Source organism: Lacerta agilis, chromosome 2 (assembly GCF_009819535.1).
Source record: "Lacerta agilis isolate rLacAgi1 chromosome 2, rLacAgi1.pri, whole genome shotgun sequence".
NCBI lineage: Eukaryota > Metazoa > Chordata > Lepidosauria > Squamata > Lacertidae > Lacerta > Lacerta agilis.
In genome coordinates, this window is record NC_046313.1 from 62987751 (window position 1) to 63001271 (window position 13521).

The 13521-nt window shown below is 42.8% G+C and overlaps 1 protein-coding gene across 2 annotated transcripts in view; it reads right to left on the reverse strand.

Moving 5' to 3' along the window:
• Positions 1-6407, reverse strand: part of ADAM19 (ADAM metallopeptidase domain 19) — a 47629-nt gene extending 41222 nt beyond the window's left edge. For both annotated transcript variants that reach the window (XM_033140370.1, XM_033140369.1), the window contains exons 1-2: positions 6192-6407; positions 1608-1693 (exon numbers count right to left, since the gene is read on the reverse strand). In XM_033140370.1, coding sequence (XP_032996261.1) covers positions 1608-1693; positions 6192-6297 — 192 coding nt within the window. In that variant the 5' untranslated portion in view covers positions 6298-6407. The remainder of the gene's footprint in view (positions 1-1607; positions 1694-6191) is intronic.
• Positions 6408-13521: the final 7114 nt, after the last annotated feature.

A 13521-nucleotide genomic window follows, 5' to 3' on the forward strand; every position in this document is an offset into this window, starting at 1 on the left:
CATCTGTGACATTTTTGTAGGAATTAAGTGGGGAAGGGCTGTGGCTCAATGGCAGAGCATCTGCTTTGCACACAGAAGGTCCCCACTTCAATCTCCTGCATCTCCAGGCAGGACCGGAAGTGTTCCTTGCCTAAAACCCTGGACAGCCATTGCCTGTCAGTGTGGACAGTCTTGAGCGAGAGGGACCCATGGTCTGTCTTGGTATAAAGCAGCTTCCTATGATCTTAACTGGATTGCAGTTGGAGAAACTCTCAATGCTGGCTTGGAGCAGGTGGAAGACGAACAGCACTATTGACTATATCCAATGCCAAGCATACAGAATCCGATTCCTGTACATAATACAAGGAACCGCATGGGGACACAACCAAGGGGAAAAGGGGAAGCATTAGTGAGAATTAGGCTGTACACAGAAAAAGTTGGCGGGCATTTTTGCGGCCACAGCTTCAGCTTTTCCAGCTGCTGCAGTCTCAAGAACTGTTGCCTCTTTGTGTAGGCTAGTTCACAGCATGATATCCTTATGTGACTAGAGGGGCTACAGATGCTCTAGTGTGGGGGGGGACTTACAAGATGCTTCCAAGCCTTTTGAGAACCAGGCGGATCTACCCAGTGGTTTGAAATTGTCTCCCGCAATTCACACAGTCTATGTCTCGCTTACTCATCTTTACAAGATGAGTGGCCTACTTAGCAGGATGGGTGAACAGAACTGATGCACTGTTAACTAATATAAACACTGATAAGGCTATCAGACTCTTTTCCCCAGGCTCCATACCAAAAAGCCCTTTATCACCAGTGGTGATAAAGGATCTAAGGGTAGCAGCAAGAGGCACTAAGAAAACATAGTCACAAAAAGGCACTTGCAATACATAAAAGACCACTCGTTCTAAAAAAAACCCCACAACTTTCTTCATTAGCACAAATAGTACTTAAGGCCAGGTGCACCTCTGCCAGAACCATATTAAAAAGCAATTTGCTGGTGCCACCAGCAGATACAATTCCCTCTGCAACATAGTAAAATGGAATAAATTCTAGAATTTCTTAATTATGAGGGTGGTATTCAAGGAAATTTTACTCAGAGCAGACTAATTTAAATTAATGAACATGACTAAGTAAGGTTTGTTAATTCCAATATTCATTTCGTTTTGATGCTCTTGCCAGATGATGATTCAAAAGGTCACAGAACATCTTCATACATACACCCATATGTGAGGGGGAAGGGTCAAAGTTGAGTGGCAGAGCATCTGCTTTGTCTGCAGAAGGTTCTAGATTCAATCCTTGGCACCTCCAGGTAGGGCTGGCAAGGACCACTGAAATCTGAAATCCTAGAGAGCCACTGCCAGTCAGCATAGACAATTTTGACTGAGCTAGATAGACCAAAGGTCTGAATTAGTATAAGACAGCTTCCTTCATTCCTCTTGGTATCGATAATGGGTATATGAGTTTATATGACCATCACTCTACCCAGCTTAGGCAGATTTTACAAGGCACTTCACAGCCAGACTGTCACTGCTATAAAATTTCCACCAATGATCATATCAGGAGGATAATGGTTATTTGAAAGGGACGAGAAAGCACAGCTCGTTTCCTGTTATTGTGGCTAAGCAACCTACCTTATCATTGCCAGAGCCTCCATCTGATCGCCACTGAGGTATTATGATTTCATGGTGCACCTGGGAGTGAACTGCATTCCATGTCCCTGAGGAAACATAAATAACTGTTCAAAGCCCCCGTATGAACTCTGAAAGGTCATAGGAGAAAAGCAGCACACGGAGGAGGGGGAGGGGGGAGCCCCACTAATATCCTACCTATCCAAATAGCCATCAGTGTCTTTTACAGACCCAGACATGTCTTTTTGCCAGTCAAAATCAGCCTTTGTTCTTGAGAGCAGATTCATCAACCACTTTTCTCACCAATTCCATTCTCTGTTTCACAAGTATAACCATAATGAAAACCCTTGTCAGTGAGGGAGCATTCAGCTATCATTTGCCACAATAAACAAGCACATCTAAATGACAAGTATGTTATATATATATATATATATATATATATATAACCATTCAAAAAAACCTCAGAGAAAAATGAAGACTGATTTGTAGTAAGAAGTGGGGAGGAATCAAGGAACAGAGTATTGGTTATCCACAGACCAGATTGTAATTCAAATAATCAAAAGACTAAAGTCTTATTTAAGTTCAGTTAAGCTGACAATTGCCAGCTTCTTGGCATGGGGAGACTAGATTTAGTTGGATTTTTGTGAATAATACACACACACACCCAAAAAAGCATTTGGGGCATCATTTAACATGGATTCATTGCTCTCATTGTAGCTGATTTGGCACATTTGGTTTTTTTTATTGTTTCTCCTTTTCCTGGCTACATGGTCAAGCCAATTAGGAGTCATAGAGCAAGTACAAGCGCATCAAAGCACCACACAGCCAATCAGATTAATTTTTCCTTGAACCACACTCCCTCCTCCCACATTAACTCACAGAGAGCTTTATAGCTGTGTTAAGGCAAATTTTGCTGAAGGCATATAGTAGCTGGCCACAGATTGCTATATTTGGTGTAAGGTAAAAGGTAAAGGACCCTTGGATGGTTAAACCCAGTCAAAGGTGACTATGGGGTGTGGCGCTCATCTCGCTTCAGTCCACAGACAGCTTTCCAACATGACTAAACCGCTTCTGGCGCAAGAGAACACTATGACAGAAGCCAGAGCGCAGGGAGATGCCATTTTCCTTCCTGCCACAGTGGTCCCCATTAATCTCATTGCACTGGCATGCTTTCAGACTGCTAGGTTGGCAGAAGCTGGGACACAGCAACGGGAGCCCATCCCGTTGTGCAGATTCGCACTGCTGACCTTCCGATGAGTAAGCCCAAGAGGCTCAGTGGTTTAAACCACAGCGCCACCCACTCCCATATCCGGGGGGGGGGGGCATGTAAGAAGGTGTTTTACCACAAGGTTATTCTGGATGACATTTACAGGTGTGGTTTTGGTGAGGAAGTGTGATGGAATAAGCTTGTTTAAACTACGTTGCTTTGCTGTTTCTTATGCTACAGACAGTTCTGGCATGGTACCACATTTGTCCTGGTTTGTGTTTCTTCCTTATTTGTAGAATTTTGATGATAGTTCTTCTGCTTTAAGGGCAAAATAAACCTTCATGATTAGGGAGAAAGCTGTTCCAATAGAGGGCTTCCCCCTAGATGCTGTTGTACTCCAGCTCCCATCAGTCTCAATCAACATGCCCAGTGGTCAAGGATTATGGAAGCTGTAGTCCAACAACCTCTGGAGATCCCTAATCCTTGATATACAGGCTTTTGCCAGAGTCAAGCACACTGAATCAGCAACTGACAATTTGGCACTACATTTACAGAACAATCCTAACCCATACCTGCCTCTGCCTCTTGCTGGCGAGGATTTGTGGCAGACGGTGGAGTGGAGTGGGCAGAAAGAGGATGATCAGTGCTGATCATTGCACCAACTCCAGAATGGCACAGGGAACAGACCCAATGCAATTATGTGGTAGCAGAGGGACCAGTTTGGGACCCAGTGGATTTGTCAGGTCAACCCTGCCCCCTCCACACTTTCAAGTGTCCCATTTCAGCTCTTTCTGATAGCTCCAGCCAACAGGGATCCCACTATTTGGCTTTACTCCTCAGCCACATATTTGATGGCTGGAAAAGGGATACTGATGTTTTCATTTCACCAATGAGGAGGCTGCCTTGACTGTGAGAGCTGGGTGGGGGGACGTCTCCATCTGATCCAAGCCATCCACCCCCAACCTGGAATAAAGGGGGGGGGGTGTCTAGATTGCTCTGTTACTAGGAAAGTAGCTGTCCAGTTCCAGAATTGTAGAGTTGGAAGGGACTCTAAGGATAATATAGTCCAACCCCCAGCAATGCAGGACTATGTAGCTGTCCCATACAGGGATTGAACCTGCAAATTTGGTGTTGTCTTGAGAATGCTACCTTCAGAGGGGCAGTTTTTTGCCCTAATGAGGACAAAAAAGAGTAAATATAAGAGTGCATACCTCATGCATCTGTGAACTGGAGTTTGGGCGGGGAAACGGATTGACTATGTTGTGAACTCTGCACTTCCTACTCCTTTCCTTCTATGAAGATACTGCATTATATTGACTGAATTTGCCTCTAGACTGTCACTATTTTGTGGGAAGGATTCAACTGGATATTGGAAATTTAAGATTACGCAATTCATAGGATTAAAGGGCTCAATGAATCCATTTCCCCCACCCCACCCCTTTTTTAAAAAACAACTTCTTGCAGTTAGGAAAATGTACTAAAAATGTGGGGTAACATATGATTGACAGGAAGATGTATAACCTCCCCGCAAACAAATCTGGATGAATGCTCAATAAAGAGTAAACTTTGTACAGTATAACCTCCATGCAAACTTTGCTCAATAAATGCATCATCTGTAGGAACCCTAGGCCATATTCAACTAGCTGGTCAGTCCTGCTAAGTGGAAGCCAGAACCAGGATGTATGAAGTTGCATCCCTCCCCCAGAATCCAATTGCCTTTTCCTGTTCATTCTTCCCCACATACTTCCAGAAGGATGTCCACGTTCCCTTCCCCCATCCTGGATAAATGCTTAGCATGTTCACCTAATAAAATACCTAGTTAGCTCTTTTCTAAAAAGTGTAAAACCTAAAAAAAAATAGCTGGTCGGAGAAGGGTAGAAGTCTGGCATAAAAAAAATGACTACAAGGTCCAGCCAATTAATGTTGCGGACCCCTCTGGTCTGAAGTGGGGATGGTCATTATCACAAGGACTGGCCAATCAGTGATCTCCAAATCCAAAAGAACAGATTCAACCTAATCCACTCTGGATGAGAAAGCAATATGCAGAAACTAGGCAGATTTGAAGGATTAGAAATCTGAGGGATTAGAAATGTGGGTGTCTGTGCATTTATCTGCCAGTTTTTGCCTTGCATTTTGGTCCTGCATTTCCTACGTTTTGAAGAGCAGATGCGTTTTTCTTTATTGAGTATCCATGAAAGTTCACTGTAGTTCAAAACAATCTTCCGTTCATTTAATCGTACAAAGCAATAACTTGGCAAATATGATTAATGTCACGAGCTCTCAATTAATTTGCCACTGTTCTGTAAGCAATATAGATATTCCTGAAGGTTAAAAAAAGGTTTCAAATTATTTCCTTCTGAATTTTAAAGGAACAATTAACAGAAGATTCATATAGCAGAAAATCTCTGACACATGAAATTAGTTTCTCCCCCACTCCTTTCAGCTCAGATTGTATGGCCTCCTACATCAAGTGGTGTGTGTGTGTGTGTGTGTGTGTGTGTGTTGCAATCCTTAAGCAATTCAAGGAATTAAATAAGCAAGTGTTTCAGGGTTAGAAGGATTCAGCAAATATATTAGAAGCTTGCTCTCTAACACACTACCATCAGGTTTCCTCACTGCTTTGTTATCATGAGGACTAGAAACTTACTCCACAGCTGAAATGTTAATGAAGCCTATGCACTGCAAGTAAGCAGCTCTCTTATGCATAGGCGGCATTATGACTGACAGAATGTTTTTTTACCCCTGTGACATGTCTACAATTAAAGACTTCTGCATTTAGTTCAACTGTGGGGCTGCACAGCTGTTATTCAGTACCCCATCTAGTCCTACTAACCTAGGACTGTGGTAAGAGGAAATGGAAAATCTGCAGTTCTATTTTTATAACCACTCCCATGGGCATACCTGTTGAACATAAACGAATTTGTTGCTTCTGAATTAGAGCTTCTTGGCTTGAAGGGAGGGAAGAAGGAGGCAGCATCTTCTACACCTACTGTTTATGTTAACAGCAATCTCCTGCATTTAGCACTTTCTTATCAAAAGTGCTGAAACCTTCTTTCCCGTTCAGGTGTGCTCCCAGCTAAGCACCCATCCTTTCATGCAAGTATTGCATGCACCAAGAGGTAAATACGCTACTATTTAAAAGGAAGGTTCACAAGAATTCCACTCATATCTCAGTTACTGTCGTTTGGTGGGTTACACATTACAGCACAATCCCATGTATACTCAGAAGTAAGTTCTATTAAATTCAGTGGAATTTACTCCTAGGTAAGTGGGGTGAAGATTACAGCCTTAATCAGAGCGTTCTCTCTCCCCCACCCCCCCTTGGTAAAACTGTTCCCACTTTTTATCCTGCCCTCCTCCACAGTGATCCAAATACTTACCTGCCCAGCCTGACTCCTCAGCTGGCAACTGCCTCAGCCAAAGCAAGATGATGGAAACAGAATAAATCAAGTTTCCTTTTGCAGCACCGCACATGATCCCTCCCATGGTTTGCAGAGAAGGCACGTTTCATAGAGATGGAGATGTCATAGCTGCTGGTGGTTCTTGATGCTGCTGGTGGTGCATTTGGCTTGGTACAGAAGCCTCCGCTTTTGCAATGTCTTGGTAAGCACATGAAATAGTGGCTTTAAAAAAAAGAAGACGACCAGCTTTCAAATCCCGCCCACCACGGAAGCCATCATTCCTACCCTTCCAAGACAGATGTTGGCCGGTGACGTAGCGGCAGCAAAACGCAGGATCCGTCCACCGCCTTAAAATATAGCAAGAGCTCGTTCCTGTTACTCCTTTGTCTGCGAACCTACCGGCGGTGTGTTCAGTAAATTTCAGCGCTAGTTGTATTTATTTCAGGAGCTCCTTCGGATTCTGAAATGTATGACTTAAAAGCTTGAGGGGTCGTTTATCAATCAATCAGTTATAAGCTCACAGACATTAATTTGATAAGCAGTAAAGAGATCAGAGTGCATGCACCGTCAGCCTTGGAAGAAAACGCACCCCGTGCGCATCTCCAGACGCAGAACAGGGTTGGGGCACTTCTAAACGAACAGTTACCTTCCCACGAGGCATCTGTATTAAAGATGCATTTCGACTTAGATCTGCTCATCCGCCCTCTAGTGGCAAAATCAAGAGCTGGAGCAGCCCAAACGGACACGGTTGTGTGGCTTCAGAGTCCAGGCAGATTCAGATCTTACACTCTCCATTCCTTGTGCCAGCTCTGGTGCCTGCTATATTTAAGCCAACGGCTTTTTTGAGACAACGGAAGCTATATAGTTCATCCAAAGATGGGAGAGGATGACCAATAATCTTTTGGGCTGTGGTTATGACTTTCTGGAGCATTTTCCTATCGGTGACTGTGCAACTGGCAAACCAAGCACAGATACAGTAAGAATGCTCTCTATGCTGCCTCGATAGAAGGACACCAGCAGTCTCTCACTCAGATTGTTCTTCTTTAAAAGTCTGAGGAAATAAAGTCTCTGCTGGGCCTTCTTTACCAGAGCAATTAGTTGAAAAGGGACAAAATGAAAGGAAGAAGACCACAGTCCCAAGCATGGAATTAAGCTCCACTGAAATAAATGGGGTTTACTTTCATGTATTTTTTTTTTAAAGAAAAAGATCAGAGGAGGGGGGGGAATCTATTTAGCTGTTTGCTTTATCAATGCTTTTATAGAAATCTCAAGAGGCGGGTGGGGGAGGAACCCTTCTAATTTGCTGCTCAGCCTCTTAAGAATAGTATTGATTTTTCCTTCTATAAAGACTTCTGCATTTGTACATGTGTAGTTAAAGTGGCACTGTATATATATGAAAGCAATGAGGTACAAGATTCAAAGAGCAGCAGTTTGCAGGTGGTATATATTGATCTTTTGACCATATACCAATAAATCAGCCAGGTGGGAAAATAAGGAATTTATTTAAAAGAAAAACACACTGTCTGGAAATAATGATTTTCTGCTTTGTTCTAAGCTTCAGATTCTCTCAGTGTTTTGAGATTGTTATTCAGGGATGGCATCATGGCCCTACCATTAGTAGGATGGTCTCCTTTTAAGGCAGATGAATGCTGAGGGGGCAGGAAGAAGTGGCAAAGCCCTGGGGGGGACAGAGCTTAGTGTATGCCATGTGGTCTGTTCACCACCCCTAAGCTAGTCAGTACTCTTAGGTATGGTAAAGGATGCTGTTTTGCTGCTAGTGTTGAAGTAAGATTCAACTGCAAGTCCATTAGATTTTTCTAAATGGAGTGGGGGGTGGTAAAGGGACCCCTGACCATTAGGTCCAGTCGTGTCCGACTCTGGGGTTGCGGCGCTCATCTCGCTTTATTGGCCAAGGGAGCCGGCGTACAGCTTCCGGGTCATGTGGCCAGCATGACTAAGCCACTTCTGGTGAACCAGAGCAGCACACGGAAACGCCGTTTACCTTCCCGCCGGAGCGGTACCTATTTATCTACTTGCACTTTGACATGCTTTCGAACTGCTTTGGTTGGCAGGAGCAGGGATCGAGCAACGGGAGCTCACCCCATCGCGGGGATTCAAACTGCCGACCTTCTGATCGGCAAGCCCAAGGCTCAGTGGTTTAACTATTTTGTCTTTCACCTCAGGCAGCAAATCTTCGAAAGTTGCTTTATTACCGATTACTTTTGTTTCAAATGAACACTGTGTTTATCTTGTACACATTTATGCTTTTCAGGGATCACCTACCTTTTGGGGTCTGTCAGCACATTTCCAAATGTGTATCATGAGCATGTGCACACACACACTGCAGCCTGTTCCATTGGCTGCAATAGAAAGTGTCTTTCAGTAGGGGAAAGAAACCCTACAGGTGCCTAACAAGGTAGATAGATAGATGATAGATAGATAGATAGATAGATAGATAGATAGATAGATGATAGATAGATAGATAGATAGATAGATAGATAGATAGATAGAGATGATAATTTATTATTTATACCCTGCCCATCTGGCTGGGTTTCCCCACCACTCTAGGTGGCTTCCAACAAAAGGTTAAAAACACATTAAAGCATCGGTCATTAAAAGCTTCCCTAAACAGGGCTGCCTTCAGATGTCTTCTAAACATCAGATAGTTTTTTATTTCTTTGACATCTGATGGGAGGGTGTTCCACAGGGTGGGCGCCACTACCGAGAAGGCATTCTGCCTGGATAGATAGATGATGATAGAGGATAGATAGATGATAGATAGATGATAGATAGATAGATAGATAGATAGATAGATAGATAGATAGATAGCCTATGAAGCTGAAAAAGTGGATTCACGCCCTCAGTAACTTTTGCCATAAGAAATGTGTTAGTTTTTCGATGCCACAAGACTTTATTGTTTTCGGGGGAAAGAATAGTCTTCTGGCAGCTTATGAAGTTGCTGGGTTTTTGGTTTTTTTTAATGGAAAGTATCATCTGGAGAGTAGTGGTTTAGCTTTTGTGTCTCCAGCCGTATTGTTGTAAATACATTCCATGATTATGGAGCTTTCTCACTCTCTGGGCATTTGGCTAGGCTGGAACACCACGCTGGGCAGGGTGGTCCTGATTATTTGTGTTTGATGACCAACAGCAAGCCAAGCCACTAGAATGCGCATAACGCCACATCTGTTATTGGGATGGCTGAGAGAAACAATTTTGCAGTCAGACTGAATGTGGAAAGGAGAGAGAGAGAGAAAAAAAATCGGTCCTAGTTTCGAACTTGTTGGAAAAGTTTGCTAAGTTGCTGCTGAGCAGAAACTGCTGCATAGGATATTATATGGTAGACTGTTGCTGTTTTAAAGCTAGTATTACCTAGGTGCGTGCTTGCTTCCTGTCTGCTCAACCTCCACATTTATACACAACCAACTTTCAGTAGTGTTGTCTTGTAATGAAACTTGTAATATAAGAATAGTCCTGGAACCTGCTACATATTGTATCAGAGAAGTTTGTGGCACTGCAGCATGTAACACAATTATTTCTCAGAAGTTGCAAGAAGAGTGTAAACAAAGTCAGTTCGTTCACTGTTACTGTACCACAAAAATGTGAGACCGTTCAAATAATGACATTGAAGATACATCTGATTAAAGTGGTGGATTCTAGTCAATGAATGCTTGTGTCTTAACCATTTTTTAGCATTTAAGGTGCTGCAAAATTATTTTAAAGTCAAAGCAGACTACAATAATCACCTGTGGCTGATTTGAATTCAAGGCTTTTGTCAGACACATTTTCACCATGATATTCCTTAAAGCCCACCCATTCTTAAATTGCTGAACAGGGATGCTCTCATGATATGTGCCGAGTGTCAGATGATTGAATGAGGCTTGAAAATGAGATCGTTGAATTGGGTGTGTATACACTCATCTCTCTCACTTCTGGTTAATTGGCTGTGCAAGGCTCTGTATTGCTTCAAAACCCTATTTTGACAGAAGCGTAAGTTTCCTGGGAGATCTTCATGACAAAAAGGTAAGATAGAAATTCCTAAATAAGTTTTTTTTTAAAAAAATGGAGAGAGATAAAACAAAAATGTCTGCACACAATTGAAACCAAAGCCTCTTCCAAGCCTCTCTCAGCTCTCTTGAAATGGTTGTCTGTTTCCCACCTTAAAGAACTTTCTCCTTGATAAACATGGAGCATATGGCACACCAAAATCCAGCGCATCATGACTGAGGATATGGTTGCTGGAGACTGTGGTCTGTGTTAACAATGGAAAGCCTGTTCTACCCAGGATTTCCCCCTACTTAATTCTATGCTGTGCAAGTACTGTAGGAGGGGGCTTTCCTAGAGTGACAACATATTTAGGAATGCACACTATTATTCATCATCTATGCAGAATTAGAACCTGATAGATGATAGACCTACTTTTCTAGTTGTCCACATAGAATTATGTTTATATGAAACAGGAATTGGTGATGGGGCTGTGTTGTTGCACTGGCTACAGAATGGTATCTCTTCATCTTGTTCTTCAGTTAATCAAGGTACTAGGCACATAACAGCCACCCTGCCTTTCAAATAAAGTTTCAATCATTCAAAAAGAAAAGAAGTAACCTGGGTATTTAGCCAGTTTTGCTTGATTTAGTTTTTGGATAGTTGCAAGAAAAACAATGGGCAAGGCTGTTCCCCCTCTTCCCTTAGATATTTTAACAGCTGTGTATCTTTAGTGTATAGTCAGACTTTGTTTTGGGGTCTATCCTGAAATAGTAAAATAAAAATAAATAAAATCTTGGGATCCACCCTAGAGACTTCTATTCCCCTGTGGCTGCCGCACCCAGGCTACAGAATTTCTTTTGTTTCAAGAGTTACCAATCCTGCTCTTCAATTGCCAAGATTTTTCATTTTACCAGATCATCACATTCAAAGATGCATAGAACTTTAAAAAAACAACAACTAAAAAACTGTTAAGTTGTACAAATAGAAAGCATGCTGTAATGACACATGCGATATGGTAGTATTTTTATCACTGGGTTGTGGTCACTTGAGCTTTGCTTTCTCTCTCTCTCCTTCTGTCTGTCTCTCTCCCTCTCCCCACCCTGCCTATGTTCCAGGAAACCCCCTGCACAAAAATATGAGCTGTTCACTGTCCAGTTGTGCATAGCTTATTCTATATATAAAATATCCTTTGAAGGGATCAGACATTTTTACAGAGAGAGGCCAAGAAGATCTTAGCTCAGTGAGGTTCTGAATAGACTATGCTGTGAATGTCATTCATCCTACATCAAGCAGAAATATTTCACTAGCAGCCTTTTTCACTTTATAAATACCATTGATATTTCTGATTCAGGCAACCCCTAGTTAAGCTGTCTGAAAGGAACCAGTCATGAAGCAGAGTGAAGAAGCTGGAGCAGTGATGATGGCAGGAACTGAGGCATCATCAGCATTCTTTAACTATGTGAAAGTCTTGGCCTTGTGTCTCACAATGGATGGGGATCTCATTTTGAGTGGGGATCTGATCTATTAGGCTTGGGAAGTCAAAGATGGTGGAATGCGGTTTGTTATTACGTATTTATTACACTTGTATCCCACCTTTCTTCCAAGGAACTCAAAGTGACTCACATTAGTCTTGCCCCACCTCCGCCCATAATGTCTTCACAACAACTAGTCTGAGAGGAAGTGACTGAGCTCAAGGTTACTGAGCTTCAAGGAGGTGGGTTGAGTTAAACCTGGATTTCACTAGTCCTGCTGCACTCTACCCACTAAGCCACATTGACTTTATAGAGTTTATGGTGGAAAATCCAACTTTGATTTATGGTTACCCTTCCAAAGTTTGCCAGCTCCGTGTATTTTTTGTGCCATCTTTGTGCATGGTGCTCTCCAAAGAACAGATATGGCAGGTCTGTATGCCAAGGGGTTCTGGAAGAAGGGAAACAGGAATAGTGAAAGGAGGGTGGGACTCAGTTTCTACCACCATCCCTCAGTTGCCATACACACACACGTAAACATCTACATGCTGTTTTCTGCTCTTCAACAAAATCCTGGACAAAGAGGTCCTTTTCTCCATCAGGTTTCCAGTTCAGAGGTCATTTCACTGAGGCAGCCATCACTTCATCCCTTGGAGTGGTAGCCGAGTGGTAGTGTAACTGCTCTGAATGGAGAAGGCCCTGGGTTCAATCCCTGGTATCTCCATGGAGAGCTGTTGCCAGTCAGTGTCAACAGTACAGAGTGAGATGAACCAATTGTTTGACTTGGTATAAAAGCAGCTCCCTGTGTTCCTTTATCTGTTGTAAGCTCAGTGGACCACATGGCATTGCTTTTCTTGGCCATTCCTGGTCTCTCCTTTTGCCTGTATGTTCTGTCCTTGCATCTCCACCTTCATTGAGCCCTGGGCTGGGCAGTGGCAACAACCCAGCTGCGTTAGGCAGGCACAGCTGCACAGTATAAATGTCTTTTTCTGGCACTGTGCAGCTTCCGGCTTGCTGTGCTAATGCAACACAATATAACATTGTGTGAGGGCCTAAGTACTGTTGCATCCTGCTCATGTGGCACTCAGCAGAGGATGCGACTGCGCAGAAGCACTTCATTCTTAGCTAACAGAGACAGCGGATTTGTATTTGCAAACTTTATTTGAGAATGGCAAAAACGGAAAGCTACATTCATTGTGGTTTAATAAAAAGACAGGCTGAAAACCAAGAAGGATGGCTGCTAAAGCAATAAAGCGGTTCAGAGAACAGCTTGGATGAATATCATACTAAATTTCCAGGATTCATTTGAGGAAAGATGGTTGAACAAATCATCATTTAAAAAAAACAACAACCCTAATCCACACTGGAAAACACATAGATATAAAAGATAACGCTTGCCTGCATTGTTCTCTGTGCCTGGAAAGAGCACCTCCCCACCCCCTGCTAATCAGTGTGTGGGGAGGGATGGTTTTTGCCAAGATCACAGCTGCGGAGGGAAAGCTTACATCTCACCTCCCTGCACACTGACTGCAGTGCTGATAATGACTATTGCATCTACCTACCCTATGACCACCACCACCAATATGCCTGGTATTTTCTTTTTAAAAAAGTCATGGTGGAGTTGCTAATCACATTGTTAACATGGTATGCAGCTGCACTCTCAGAGGGCGAAAGGGAAAAGGCAGTGAAAGAAAGAGCACAAAAGCAGAGCTGGGGGCAGTGAATCTTGGCCAGGCCTCAACAAGTACAACCCAGATGGTGTGGAATTGTTTTTAGATGTGTGTGTGTGTGTGTGTGTGTGTGTGTGTGTGGAATTGTTTTCAATAGTTTTATATATGGAACTTCTTATAATTTCT